The sequence below is a fragment of the Pogoniulus pusillus genome, chromosome Z, assembly GCF_015220805.1.
Source record: "Pogoniulus pusillus isolate bPogPus1 chromosome Z, bPogPus1.pri, whole genome shotgun sequence".
In the NCBI taxonomy this organism is placed as follows: domain Eukaryota; kingdom Metazoa; phylum Chordata; class Aves; order Piciformes; family Lybiidae; genus Pogoniulus; species Pogoniulus pusillus.
The window spans coordinates 63,185,239-63,199,830 of NC_087309.1; the positions used below are offsets into that span (position 1 = coordinate 63,185,239).

The 14,592-nt window shown below is 40.2% G+C and overlaps 1 protein-coding gene across 1 annotated transcript in view; it reads left to right on the top strand.

Annotated features, from left to right (window-relative positions):
- CCDC171 (coiled-coil domain containing 171) overlaps nucleotides 1-14,592 on the top strand; it is a 201,129-nt gene that overhangs the window by 170,192 nt on the left and 16,345 nt on the right. Inside the window, exon 25 of the mRNA XM_064176335.1 lies at nucleotides 4,540-4,666. Within this exon, the coding sequence (XP_064032405.1) occupies nucleotides 4,540-4,666 (127 nt within the window). The remainder of the gene's footprint in view (nucleotides 1-4,539; nucleotides 4,667-14,592) is intronic.

Here is a 14,592-nt window from a genome sequence, read left to right on the forward strand (position 1 = left end):
GGTTACGATTGAAAGTGAGACTTGGGCAGTTGAAAATTTTGTGCCTAGGCCAGCACCTTCAGCATAAAGACATCCTTTCTCCATGCCAACCATATGAATATACTCTTATGCTGTGAGTGGCATCAGTTATCTGGGAAGGTGGTGCTTCTGTTCTATTTGTATTGACATTGTATTGTTGCATCAGTCTCCACTCACATTTAAGGCACTTTTAACATGGAAGACTCTCATAGCATCATAATTCACTTCCACCATATCAGTAGCATATGATGCAGAGCTTTAAATTAAATAGTCAAATTGTAAAATAAGGTATTGTGTTGAGTAAAAAGAAACAGAGTAGATCTCCGAAAAAAAAACCACAGCTCTATGATTAATTATTTTATGAATGCAGAGTAATTAGTTACAATTTCTTCTCTTAAAATTGACAGTCCTATAGAAATTTCAACCATCATTAACTTGCATCACGTTCCATCCTTAGGAAGACTGTAATAATGGAATTAGAGATTGGTTGAGGTTGGAGGGATCCTTTAGAGGTCATCTGGTCCAAGCCCCCTTCTCCAGCAGGGACACCTGGGATGAGTAATGTGTAAAATTGATATTCTTCAACCACACTATTGGTGTAGCCTCCTTGGTTAAGTCTCCTCTGCACTAACCTTCCTAAAATGTTCATCTGTCTGAAAAGATTTTATCTTTTAGAGTGGTTTGAGTTGCAATAATACCAGCATCTATAATGTTGAGGTCTATCTGGCCTTTCTGAATAGACGTAGTTTTCCAGTGTGTATTTTGAAAACATTTATATTTGCAACAGAAGATAAATATTTATTGTTGCATGTTCTGTTCCCATTTTGCATGTCACAGTATTGCCAACACATTCAAAACCATAAACTCTTACTTAAATGCAGATCCTGCAGATGCATATGAATGCTGGATTTTATGCCAAAATAATCAAGAGGGTTGCTGCACTGTACTTCAAAACTGTGTATACATTTTATTGGTATGTGTATTTCCTTAACGGGAGAGAAAGAACAATCTACAGAAGCAGGTGTGCCTTCTGTGAAATTCTGCCAGCAGACTTGTTGATCATGGAGCAGTTTCCAAAGCTGCAGATACTTTAATAGGGGTGTGTTTAATCATTATCACAGTATCACAGTATCACAGTATCACCAAGGTTGGAAGAGACCTCACAGATCATCAAGTCCAATCCTTTACCACAGAGCTCAAGGCTAGACCATGGCACCAAGTGCCACGTCCAACCTTGCCTTGAACTGCCCCAGGGACGGCGACTCCACCACCTCCCTGGGCAGCCCATTCTTATACCGTGCATGTGACCAGATTCTGTGCCCATTCCATGTGTATCAAGCTTCCTAATAAGTGGAATTTTTGTTCTGTGGAAAACAGATCTGTGACTCCATCTGTGACTTACAGGAGTTATGTAAAATCATATGTCAATGAATGCCTTCCAGTGACCTACAAAAACCCAGTGGGTTTGCCTTCCTGTAGGCAGGATAAATGTTCTGCATACTCAGTATCAAGGATTCCACATCACTCACTGGAAGACCCAAAGCCACTATTTTCCTTAACCTGGTCCTAACTGAGAGATCTGTAGTAGACCCTAACTCTAGGAAGTTGGGATATACTGGAAGAAGTGCCTAACTGCAGGTGCATAAATGCTGCTTTCTGCATCAGCAATGAATCTTTAATAGCTGAGAGTGGTCCTTCTGGGTTAAAATGTATATATATATATTTGCCATGTCTGAAAACAAAAGCTTTTGAATGAATAAATTTCTCCTAGATTAAAAAAAAAAAATCAAAATCATTAAACAAAGCAATTGAAATAGCTGAGGTGAGCAGTGTGGAATTGTTAACTTCTGTTTCATATAACTACATGGACTTAAAGTGGCTCTGGAGAGATAGAGTAGTGCTGTGTAGGTTAGTGGCTTCACTAGGTTTGTGGCAGCAGAGGTAAAAGAAGGAAGTTGTGTTTGTGTTCAGAGATACCTTTAAATATAACGAGGGAAGTAATCAAAGAAACACATAAGAATTTCTTTTCTGTGAAATTTGAGGCTCATCTTGTTAGGACTCATGAACAATCCTTGCATATAAGTGTAATGGAGGGTTTTAATTAATGTGAGATGGTATTTTTTTTGAAGTTAATATTGTTTATTAATTGTGATATCCAGGATTCTCTTGCCACCCACCCAGTAATTTTTATTAATAATTGGTTCTGTGCGACGGTCATGAAAACATTATACAAAGGAATCACTGGATCTAGAACAAATAACTAGCAATAATACAACATTAAACTCAATTGAACTGGAAGAGAAGTTCTTGTGGTCAATATAATGCTTACCCACTACATGGACTCAAGAGACTCCTTTCTGTTTAAGATAGAAGGCTAAGATTTAATTAGATTAATTATAGAGTTTGCTAAAGATTTACTAAAGAGGCTTTGAGTATTTACTCACAAAATTAGCTTCCATCTTGCAGGGCTAGCTACAGTTTCCGGACAGTATCCAAACGCTTGCAGAGGGTCCTGTCTATGTCTTGTCAGCAGTTGAGGCTTCTGATCTTCCCAGGCTCTTAGCAGGACTGCTGGGAGGAATCAGACAATCTGTGAGTTGGTCCTGGTTCTTCTTGGCTCCAGGCTCAGCAGGGAGGCTTGCAGAGGGGCAGCCAGGATGTCTTGTGAATGTGCAGTCTTGTCAGAGGACTGACAGGTGTCATGGTAGCTAAAAAGCCTATCTTGTGGAAGTGTTTGGTGCTTATTCCTGGTAAGCAGTTTCCAGGCGGACAAACCCAAAGTGTCAGGGTTTGTTACTTTGTGGCAGAGCCAGTTTATAGCTTAGCAGATACAATGCTGCAGAGCATGGCAGTCTGCAAGGAGGCAGTAGCACAGAATCACTGCCAACAAAGAGCATGTTAGGCAGAAAGCCATGGCAGCCGCAGCAGGAAGCACACTGTTTCCAGCTGCTTGTCTCTTTTATCAGTGTAGCCTGAGTCTTTGGACACAAATTAGCCAATCAGAATAGCAGTTACCTAAGCTTAACCATATTAGGTATAGTCAGGGCTTACCTTTACCTTTTAGGACAGAACACAAGTGTATGAATATGTGTGGGCACCCTGTCGACGAGTTTGGACAGACATGGTGGCACCAGGAGCTTTTTGTCTTCCTTTCCTTTGGTTGCTTCTCCCATCAGCAGAAGGAAGGGAGAGCAGAAAATGTGTCTGTGCAAGCCAGGTCATGTTCAGTCCTATTTTGGCCTGCCTAGGCCTTCCATGACAATAAGTCACAGGACCCACTCATAGACCTATTTCAACACATTTCTAATTTTTAATGTGGACAGTTGCCATATCGAGATTCTCAGGTAGTTTTATACAGAGTGTATGATATGTTCTTGCTTGATATGTTTTTGGGAAGAGATAGAGCATATTGGTCATGTTGAGCGTGGATGAAAAATTTCAAAAGCAGGATTCAGAACTGACAGCCACAGATTCAGAGCTTGTATTTTTAGGACTAGCACCACAGTATGTAAAACATTTTGGATATTCTTCATGATGAGAAAAGGTATGATGGTGTTAACAATTTAACCATGTCTAAAAGTAGAAAACTGCTGTTTACTGCATTTGAGAATGAAATAGCTTGATTGATTTCAGCTATGTTAGCTATGTTTTATTCTGAAAAGCCAGTAATGTGTTTGAGAACAAAGAAAGGAAAACAGTAAAAATCTTTGTAAATGCCTCTTTGCAGTACGTAGCTTATTTTTGCCTGTATCACAGGCTTGCACTGAAAAGACCAATTTCATATTATCTGTGCTATGTTCTCATTGTAGAAACCCACTACAGGTCATTTCAGAAGGGAAAACAGTAACTTATAAAATGTGATTAAGGAGTTGTAAGGAAGGCAAACATTCTCAGCAATTTTACACTATTCAGGGTAGATCCAAAGCTACCAGTGTTGCCAAATCGTTTGTTCTCTCACGTTGCTAACTTTATTTTCAGTCTGATCAATATTACATGGTTGGGACATTGTTCCACTATGTATATGAAAAAAATCTATTTTCCCAGCTATATTGCAATCACATTATTTACTTTCAGAGTTCTGTAGGTTTGCTGTGTTTCTTTTGTTTGTTTGTTTGTTTGTTTGTTTTTTAACATGGGATGGATTAGTAACTCATATAATTTTGAAAGCATAAACATTTACCTGAAAATTGTAGTGATTCTTTGTAAACAGAAATTGAACTTAGAGAGTCTTGTATTTGAGTGCAATGAAAAACAGTTATCAGCTGCTCAGTGCTGTACTACATGCTTGAAAACAGCCCATCAAATCACCCTCAAATAGTATTAATACCTAAGATTTTAGAAAGATTGCAAAATCCCATGTTAGACATTTTTAAAGTTTAAGTCCTGAGACTGAAATTTTGCCTTGCTTTGTTTTATTTCTCTGATTAATAAAAATTACGACTTCTGTAACAAATTAGTTTATGCTGTTCGGCATTTATGTATAGCCTGCCTGGCACTGATGATTTATTTTGCTTTTTAAAGGCCATGATTAAAAGTTTTATGGATGTCTACCAACTTGCAAGTTCCAGAATTGACATGCTAGTGGGAGAAACAATGTCCAAGCCCCAAACAACTTGTCTTCATGAAAGTGAGAGCTTTCAATTGGTAAGTTTGCTTTTCAAGTCACTTTTGTCATTTGGATGTGCTTTGCTAGCCAGCATCTCTTCATGCTGCATAGTTTCTGTAGGGAAATACAATAATACTTCATTACAAACATAATAGAGCAGTAAAACTAATGTCAGCAGAAACCTTCTGAGACTTTTTCAGAGGAGAAAGGGAGTGGTAAAAGTTAACACAAGGATTAATTCTACTTCTGTATCTTCTACAAGGACCCATTCATTGCTGCTGTCACTGGGAAAGTATACAATGTGATTTCTTTGGTTTTGGTAGTACAGTAAAAGGTGGAATTCTCTACCAGATGAACTCTACCATCTAAAGATACAGCAATGTGTCCAAACATAATGTTATGAACTGTGCATGTAAAGAAAATGTTTATTAAGAGATGTTATTTTTTTAGATAATTGTCACTATGAAAAAGACCTTTTACTAAAGTTGCAAGTTTAAAATCCAAACTAGAAATAATTTCATGTTTAAAATGTTGCTTACAAAGATGCCTGGATTTTTTTAAGGCTAGTAGGGTCATCAGATAGGAGAAATCTTTCTAGAGGGATTAATGAATTCAGATGTATTTGTGTCACACAGGCAGGAAGCCAGACACATAAACTGTCATAAATACACAGCCAAGTCTGCCTAGAGTGAGACTGTGTAAACTATGCAACTTGCACAGACTTGATGTTGTTTTTACTCCATTTCTTTATTTTTCCACATAGGAAAATGAGGGAAGTGTTTAAGTTCTGGGGCTTTTTTTCCCCATCCACCTTTGTGCTGTCTTTTATTCTTGTGAAGCAAAGGACCATAAAAAAAAAGTCATATTGTTTGTCTTTGTTTTTGAAAGAAAAGATCATAGAATCAGTCAGGGTTGGAAGGCACCACAAGGATCATCTAGTTTCAACCTCCCTGCTATGGGCAGGGACACCCTACCCTAGATCAGGCTGGCCAGAGCCCCATCCAGCCTGGCCTTAAACACCTCCAGGGACAGGGCCTCAACCACCATCCTGGGCAACCCATTCCAGGCTCTCACCACTCTCATGCTAAAGAACTTCCTCCTCATGTCCAGACTGAACCTACCCACCTCCAGCTTCACTCCATTTCCCCTAGTCCTGTCACTCCCTGATATCCTAAAAAGTCCCTCCCCAGCGTTTTTTGTAGCCCCCCTTCAGATACTGAAGATACATAAAGGTCACCTCAGAGCCTCCTCTTCTCCAGACTGAACATCCCTAACTCTTTCAGTCTGTCCTGGTAGGAGAGATGCTTCAGCCCTCTGATCATCCCAGTGGCCCTTCTCTGGACATGCTCCAGCATGTTCACATCCCTCTTGTAATAGGGGCTCCAGAACTGGATGCAGTACTCCAGCTGGGGTCTCACCAGAGCAGAGTAGAGGGGGAGAATCACCTCCCTCGGCCTGCTGGCCACACTTCTGATGCAGCCCAGAATCTGATTTGCCCTCTGGGCTGCAAGTGCGCACTGCTGGCCCATGTTGAACTTCTCATCTACCAGCACCCCCAGGTCCCTCTCCTCAGGGCTGCTCTCCAGCCAGTCACTGCCCAGCCTGGATTTGTGCTTGGAATTGCCCTGACTCAGATGTGGGACTGTGCACTTGGTCTTGCTGAACCTGATGAGTTTGGCTTGTGCCTACCTCTCCAGCCTATCCAGGTCCCTCTGGATGGCATCCCTTCCCTCCAGCATGTCTGCTGCACCACACAGCTTGGTGTCATTAGAAAACTTGCTGAGGGTGCACTTAGCACCTCAGATATGTTAGAAGAGAACTGTCACGAACACAAATGACATAAGTGTATCAGTAAATGTATATGCAAAGGCTTTGGGTATGGCTTTGGTTCTTTCCAACAGAATGAAATAATTCCTTATCCTTCTTCTAAATTAGTTCAGCCCAATGGGATCCAGTTGGTGGCTTGTCACTAATGGTGTTCTGCAGAGCTCAGTATTTGGGGTGGTTCTCTTTAGTATGCTTATCAGTGATCTGGTCGAGGGAATAGAAAGCAGCTTCAGTAAGAGGGTGCTCTCAGTAAGAGTAAATTTGCAGATGGCATTAAATTAGGTGGGAATGTTGATATGCTTGAGGGTAGAAAGTCTCTGCAAAGGAATCTGGAGAGGCTGGATGGTTAGGCCGAGTTCAGCTGTATGAGATTTAACAAACCAAAATGTCAGGTCACAACAAAGTTCTGCAATGCTGCAGGCTTGAGGTGGAGTGGCTGGAAAGCTACCTGGCAGAAGAGGACCTAAGGGTGTTGGTTGACAGCCATCTGAACATGCGCCAGCAGTGTGTTCAGGGAGCTAAGAAGGTCACCAGCATCCTGGCCTGTGTCAGGAATAGTGTGGCCAGCTTAGTGCCATGGTCTAGTTAACTGGATAGGGCTGGGTGATAGGTTGGACTTGATGATCTTGCAAGTCTCTTCCAACTTGGTTGACTCTATGATTCTGTGATTATCATGTCCCTATACTCAGCCCTGTTGAGGCTGGACCTCATATACTATGTTCAGTTTTGGGCCCCTCACTACAAGAAAGACATTGAATTGCCGGAGCATGTCAGGAGAAGGGCAGCAAAGCTTTTGAAGGGTCTAGAGAATGAGTCTTATGAGGAGCAGCTAAGGCAAGTGGGGTTCTTTAGCCTGGAGGCTGAGGGAAGACCTCATTGCTGAAAGGAGGTTCGAGTGAGGTGGGAGTTGGCCTATTCTCTTCATATAAGGTGATATGACAAGAGGAAATGTCCTGAAACTGTGCCAGAGGAGGTTTATGTTGGATATTGGGAGAAATTTCTTTATGGAAAGAGTGGTCAGACATTCTAATAGGCTGCCCAGGGAGCTGGTGAAGATACAGTCCCTGAAGGTGTTGAAGAAACATGAGGACGTGGCACTCTGGGGCATGAATTAGTGGCCATGATGGTGTTAGGTTGACATTTGGACTCAATGATCTTAGAAGTCTGTTGTGGAGGCAGGGAATTAATGTGGCCCAGTCAGGAATTTTATACAAAAATAGAGTTATTTTATTTTCCCAAAAGCCTGCCCCGAAACTATACACAGAAATTAATTTAGTTTTAATTACCAGATTCAGTTCCTTTGAGAAGATCTACAGGATGCCATCGATAATCTGACTATTTCAGAAGTCAGAAGGTGGAAAAGGCTTTAGCTGTTAATGAATAGCGTTTCCCACTTAATAATAAAGCTGAGCCAAAATAACTCACGGTCAGGCTGACATGGTCCCGCGGCCTTTCCCTCTCGCTCTCTTTCAGAAGCCACAGGAGGGTCGTTAAGAGGTACTCAGGTCTGCACAAAAGGTGTTAATGGGTGAAGCAATCCTTTGGAGCGCTGGGCTCTTCCTGTATCCAGGCCAGGAGGGGGTGGGGGGGAGAAGTCTCAGGCAGGCACCAACGCTCAGGCGGGAATGAACTCCAAAGCGGGAACAAATCCAAGGCAGGAACCCCAAGGTGGGAAGTCCCCCAATATTTATACCCTTCCTAGACAAAGGGCAGAGTTACCACTTCCTAGGTGCGAAGACCACAGCCAATCCCAGCCTGATTCCAGCACAGGCACTGCACGGGCACCCCTCATGCCAGAACGGTCCCTTGCTCTCCCCCTTCACGCCTGCAGGGCAGGGGGGTGGAAACAGTTCTGTTCGTGCCCTTTCCTCTCCCGTTCAAACCACGGAGGGAGAGGAACTGAGGGGTACACAGGACTCCAGGACAAAGTCTTTTCCAACCAATACAATTCTATGATTAGCACAAACAGGAAGTAAACTACTCAGTGCTGAATTTCACTCTAAAGGTCTTGAGATGATAATTTTTGAATGAATGCTTTATTTGTGGCTGCACAGTTCTGGGAAGCTAAATGAAATGGCTTCACTGATGTAGCTTCTTTTCTCCTCCAACAAGGCTTTCTTTAAGTTTTCTGCTAGGTTTACATATATCCTGCTGAGTTGATGCCCAGTGTACTTGGGCCTGTTACATTTGTTTGTGTTGTTTAAATCAAGATGACCACTTGTGCTCTAAGGATTAGGAAGTCTGCCAACCTTGCTGCAGCAAAGTTTGCTTTCACTGGGATTGGAATAGCTGTTTGCAGATTATGCTAGTCATGTCTGTGAACGGCTGTACAGTGACTTGATATGTTACAGTGAAAACAAATACCTTGCCCGCACCACTGCCAGGTGTCTGTGATTAAATGTAGTGCTTTTAAAGTAATTTTTGTCTGCCTATAGTATAATGGAAAAAATAATACTTTTTGTATTGTAGAAACATCTATTGACCTTTCTGCACAGCTTTCTGGGGAGAAGAATAGTTCTTCCTTTGGATGCAGTTTAATGTGACCCTAAGCATTAATAGAAAGCATTCTGAAATTCTAATGTAAAGGCAGAAAAATCACAATGATAGATTCTTGTTCTTCCATGAAAACATTAAGAGTGCTTATGGTATATTTTGTAGTATTTAGGTTCCCTGTAAGACTTATCCCTATTATTTGTGAAATTTGCACCCAAGTTTGGGTCATTCATCGGTACTGACCTTTTCCATGTTCAAAAGATACTGCTTTCCTAATGGACAGTTTCATACTGAAATACGCTAGCTATGTCACCTCTCTTTCTATTCACTGTTTTCTTCTTCTGTTGCTTTGGGATTTTCTGATAATTGTAAAACCAAAACTGATGCTATAAGGTAATGTCAGTGATTTTGACTCCTCATCTTTTGTCTAAGAACCTGAATTGACATCTCCATCCTCTTGTCTGCTTTCAGTACACTCACTTTCCTCCAGTCAATAGTGTTTATATTCTGAGGTTGCTATGTGTGCTCATGCTAACACCAAGAGAGGGGAACAGGAAGGGATATGATCATGATGGGCGGAAGTGAGATGAATGTTGGAAACTGCATACAGAAAGGAGAGTTATTATGTGGGGTGAATAGGACTCAATGAGCATGTCTCTGTATTCTTCGTTAGTGCCCAGCTATTTGTCTGTTGTACTTATCTCTGATGATTATTCCTCTGTGCAGAGAAAGGATCTGTGTATTTTTCGTTCTTGCAACTCTTTAAAACTCAGCATGGCTGAAACACAGATTATTGGTTTTCTATCCAAATCATCTTCCCCCCCTTCCCCTCCCATTGTTCTCTATTCCTGTATCTCTTTTAGTTTATGTGTTTTATTGTGTTTTTTGCTTTTTTTTTAATGTGTTCTTCCCCCCCCCCCCCCCCTTTACTAAGTGCTCCTGAAATTTCCCTTACATTTCTAACATATATTTTGTTTCTGTTATCAAACGTTTAGCATTTTGTGACAGTCTTTTTTGCAACCATAACACTTTCCCTTCTGTGCATTTCCTTCTTTTTTGGAATTTCCTTTCTCCAAAGTGCATGTATCACAGTCAAAACTGTCCTCTGTAACTAACTACATCCCCACATTAAGGGTCATGTCTATAATTGGTAGGGCTAACAACAGTAGGAGTTAAGATAAAAAGATGCTGGTGATACAGTCATATGTAGTCTTCACTATAAGGGTGTAGGCAGTCAGAGGAGGAAGAGAAAAGGCAGTAGTCAACCTGTAGCATGAAATAAGATGGAGAATTATTTCAGTGAGCACTGAATTCAGGATTGGATTGACACTGCCATTTTTTTAGTGAAATTTATGAAACTACATTGTTTCCCTTCACATGTCTCTGCCTTCTTATGATTTTCCCTAGGAAAGAATGTGTTTAGAAGGTGGGTTTAGTGGAAGTATTCCACTGATAGAAACTAAATGTACACGTGATCTGTATGTAAGCAGAAAAAGATATCAGGTAAAATTTTCTTGCATTTCTTTTCTCCTGCATCATTCTTGTTCTGCAACATCTAGTAATATCAACGTCATGAATTGGACTGCACTTCAAAATTTCCTGTTAAGTGAACTCTTCCCTGTCACTCTAACAATACTGTGTTGTGCTGCTTTGATTAATTTTACTTCTTCAGATATATCAATTTATTACTATATTTGCACTTTCATTCAGAGTTGTAGTAGTAAGGTGCTTTGAATTGAGAGCTTTTTAAGTGCTGTACTGTGTACTAGGTATATCCATAAGCTCTGTAGTATATAGCTTTGACTGGTAAAGTCACATCTGAGTGTTTGCTGTGGGACAACATGTGACATCATATTGGTCACATGGCAAACGTGTTAATCCATGGTGTCTATACTGTCAAAGAGTTCTTTTGCTGCAAGCAAAAGGATAGATGCAATGACACTGTAATTTCCAGTGTGACCTGACACATACAAGGAACTGATAGAATTAAATTAATTACAAAATTCCTCCATAAAGAGTTTCATAGGTTTTAGCCCTGAGATTTTGTGTCCAATATCAGTCCATCTAAAGGAGCCACTGTTACACTGCAAATGGTGAGGTGTTTATCTGATCCTGAATGTGCAGGTAACATGGTGACATTCCTTCTTTTTTTGTCCTTTCACTTCAGAATCAAAGGAGAGTAGAAAACAAAGGAGAAAACATAATAATTTAAAATGACAGTGAAGAGAGAAGTTTTGTGTGTCCTCAAGAAATGGAAATTTGGGAAGTCAAAAGGATAACTCTAGCTGAATGGGAGAGAATGTGTGTTTCAGAAGGGTGTGAGGGGTGAAGGTCTGTAAGAAGATCAGAGTTCTCTAACGATGAAAACAGCTGTTGCCTTTGGATGCTTCTCCTAACTGTGGCAAAGTAAATCACTTATTGTTTTATGTGGCTTTCCATTATCCTTACATTTTTTCCCTAGTTGTGGCTATGTCTGTCTTTTATTGGAAAATGCCTAGTGATATCACTAAAAGTATGGAAATTACAGGAACTGTACTTTTTGGTAGGTTGAGAGAAGCAAGTAGAATTGCATGAAAAACTGTATTTATTGTGAGATGCCTGTGACTGACATACCCTCTCATATTGTTACGTTGAAGAGCTGCATTAAGCACTACAATTAAATGTACATTTTTCTTCCTGCTCAGAGCAATCAGCTTTCAGCTCTCATGATCTGCTTGAACTCTGTTCATGGAAGAGAGAGAGAAAAGAAATATTTAAACCTCAAACTTCCTAATTAACTATCCAGTTTCTTCCTCTTAACCAGGCTAGGCAGTGCTGTGGTTTTACATGTCTTTTCCCCATACACTTTACTTCCTTGTTACCAGTTCAGTCTGTGGACAGAGGAGAGAAGGGAGGAAAAGCCTTATTTGCCTATTCACTTGGTGCACAGAAGAAAGGCACTCACTCCATCAGTGTTGTGTTAAATATCAGGGAATGTCTTTTATGGTCCAGAGCCATATCTCTTGTGTTAGAACATGGAATGACTGATGTAGCTGGGGGAATTCTTCCCAGATTTTGCAAGAAGCAGATAGGTCCTGGATGAAAACTGTGCTTGGCTTTTCCACTACTTCATGCTATCTTGATGCACAGTTGAGCTGAAAATATTTTTTGAAAGATTTGGAACCAAACTGGTTCTGTGAAATATTTGACAATACTAGTTCTTAATTTACCTTGTGAAAAATAATCAGAATTGTTATTTTTACCCTCTGTCTTGCAGTGTATTCTTGGAAATCATCTAGGACAGAATTCAGTACTATACTAACCTCAAGTAACTTCAGCTTTTGCTCAGGACTGTTAAATAGCAGAGTGTGGTGTATTTACTGTGAAACACATGAATGTTCTTAAAGTTACTGTGAGAAAAGAAAAAACTGTCAGGTCTGCAAGGAGAATTTCCCAGCTGTTGAGATGATAGTAGACATGGAAGAGTGGAAGTATTAGGAAGCTATTCTTTTGCTGAAATATTTTAATTTCTTACCTGATTTTAAGCAATTGGGTGTCACTGGCCAGTCTTACCAAACAGCCATGGAACGCAGGTGTCCTAGGTCAAATATTCACCTCATCATGTGCTATTGCTTACACAAGTATCACACACAGTATCACAGTATCACAGTATCATCAGGGTTGGAAGAGACCTCACAGATCATCAAGTCCAACCCTTTAGCACAAAGCTCAAGGCTAGACCATGGCACCAAGTGCCACGTCCAATCTTGCCTTGAACAGCTCCAGGGACGGCGACTCCACCACCTCCGCAGACAGCCCATTCCAGTAGTAGTTGTAACCAAGCAGTCTAAGTCATATGATTGAAACTATTTGCTTATTATGTACTACCGTTAACAATAACAATAATAAAACTATTAAACCAATATTATAACTCACATTATGTAATTTAGGGCAAAGTATTAAAAAACAAAAAAACAGTTACAAAGTAATCCAGCAACACATTTGCTGTTTTGCAAAAGATACTTCCTTTTCCATGCAAAAATTCTTGATACTCAATATTCTAGGTATGTGAACTTTTAACTTGTTAGACTATTGTAACATATTTGAGAATCACAGTAATTTGATTAAAATGTTGCCTATAAGGCAAAAGGTTCAGTTAATAGAATCCATATGTAATTAAAATGCAGAACTAAATGTAATCAGACCCCAGTGACTGGTGCCCTCATATTGATAGTTTTACAATGGCCTCTGGGGTTGAAAATTTATGTTAAAAGTTACTAATGTAGCTGTGCTCCAGAAAGAGAGCAAGAAAGTTTAGCCTTTTCAGCAGTGACAATGTCCTGAAGTGATATTCACAAAACAGTTGATAGTGTGAATTTTAGGGGTGTCTTCCAAGGGCAGGTGGTAGAATCAGGACTATGGGAGTGACTAGTCAAAGAATTGCATTCAGCACCAACATTGCTACACAAACATCCCTAAATGAAAGATCTTGCTGTGAGCAAGTAGCGGTGTATTTTTTAGTAGTAGAGTTACTCAATTTGTGTGAATTCATGCTTGAATCATCTGAAAGTTATAGACACAACACTGTACCAAACCACAAAAGACGTTTAAAAGATTTTCATAAACTTTAAAATAAAAAAAAAAGAAAAAAAGTTATTTTCTCTGGACAGTTTTAAGAGTCGACATCCTGTGTTAGAGTTCTCTAATCATCACCAGCACAATTTACAATCAGAACACACAGAGAGCCAGCTCAGACCAGCTCATCTGTTGACTTTGGCAGAAGCCCTTAATCTCACTGTGTGCAGCTGCCACTTGAGAGCTGGGGACTCGGCAGAGAGCTGAAGGAGGGTGGGATGCAGGGTTAGTCAAGGCATGAACATATAGGCTTGCTTCATTTCAATAGCTGTACACTGCTTTTTTAATAGTCTTTTCATTTTACAACCCTTTTATAAAAAAAACCCAACCAAAACAAAAAAAAAAAACCCAACAAAAAAACCCCCCAACAACTCTGAAATTAAATGAGGACCTCTTATAAGCCACGGCGCTCCAGGCATAAGACATTGTAATGTCTGGCTTCCAGAAAGTGTCCCGTCAAAATGTGCTTCTGATTAGGTGGCTTAATTACAGCTGTGAAAACAATGTTGATTTAGGCCTCAAGATTCCAGTGCATGTCAGCCATTATTAGCTAGCCTTGGACTGAAGCCACCATTTAAAAACTCTGTATCACTAAAGTCACACACTGCCTGACAACTTTTTATTTAGGCAGAAATGTTGCCAGAAGCAACACATTTTATGCAAAATATTTTTCATTGTGCAAATTTCAAATGTGACACTGTTGATGGACATAAAATGGGTAGTTGCCGTCGGACTTTACAAACTTCAACCCCAAACTTGTGCAAAAAAAAGCCCCAACCCAACATTCCTCCCCCCCCCCCATTTCAAATAGTTTTTATAAAGTTTGACTGACATAATACTTAATTTTAATTCCTTTCATTCAGTTTTATTCCAAATCCAGTATGTTGGTTTAACCACCCAATTTTATTGCATCTAAATTTTCCTGACAGTTTCATTTGCTGTTGGGAAATAAAATTGCCGTTTTTGCAACATGGGAAATAATGGCTAGTTTCAAAACCAATATGTTTGAAGCTTCCTTTGCCTGAGGCACACAC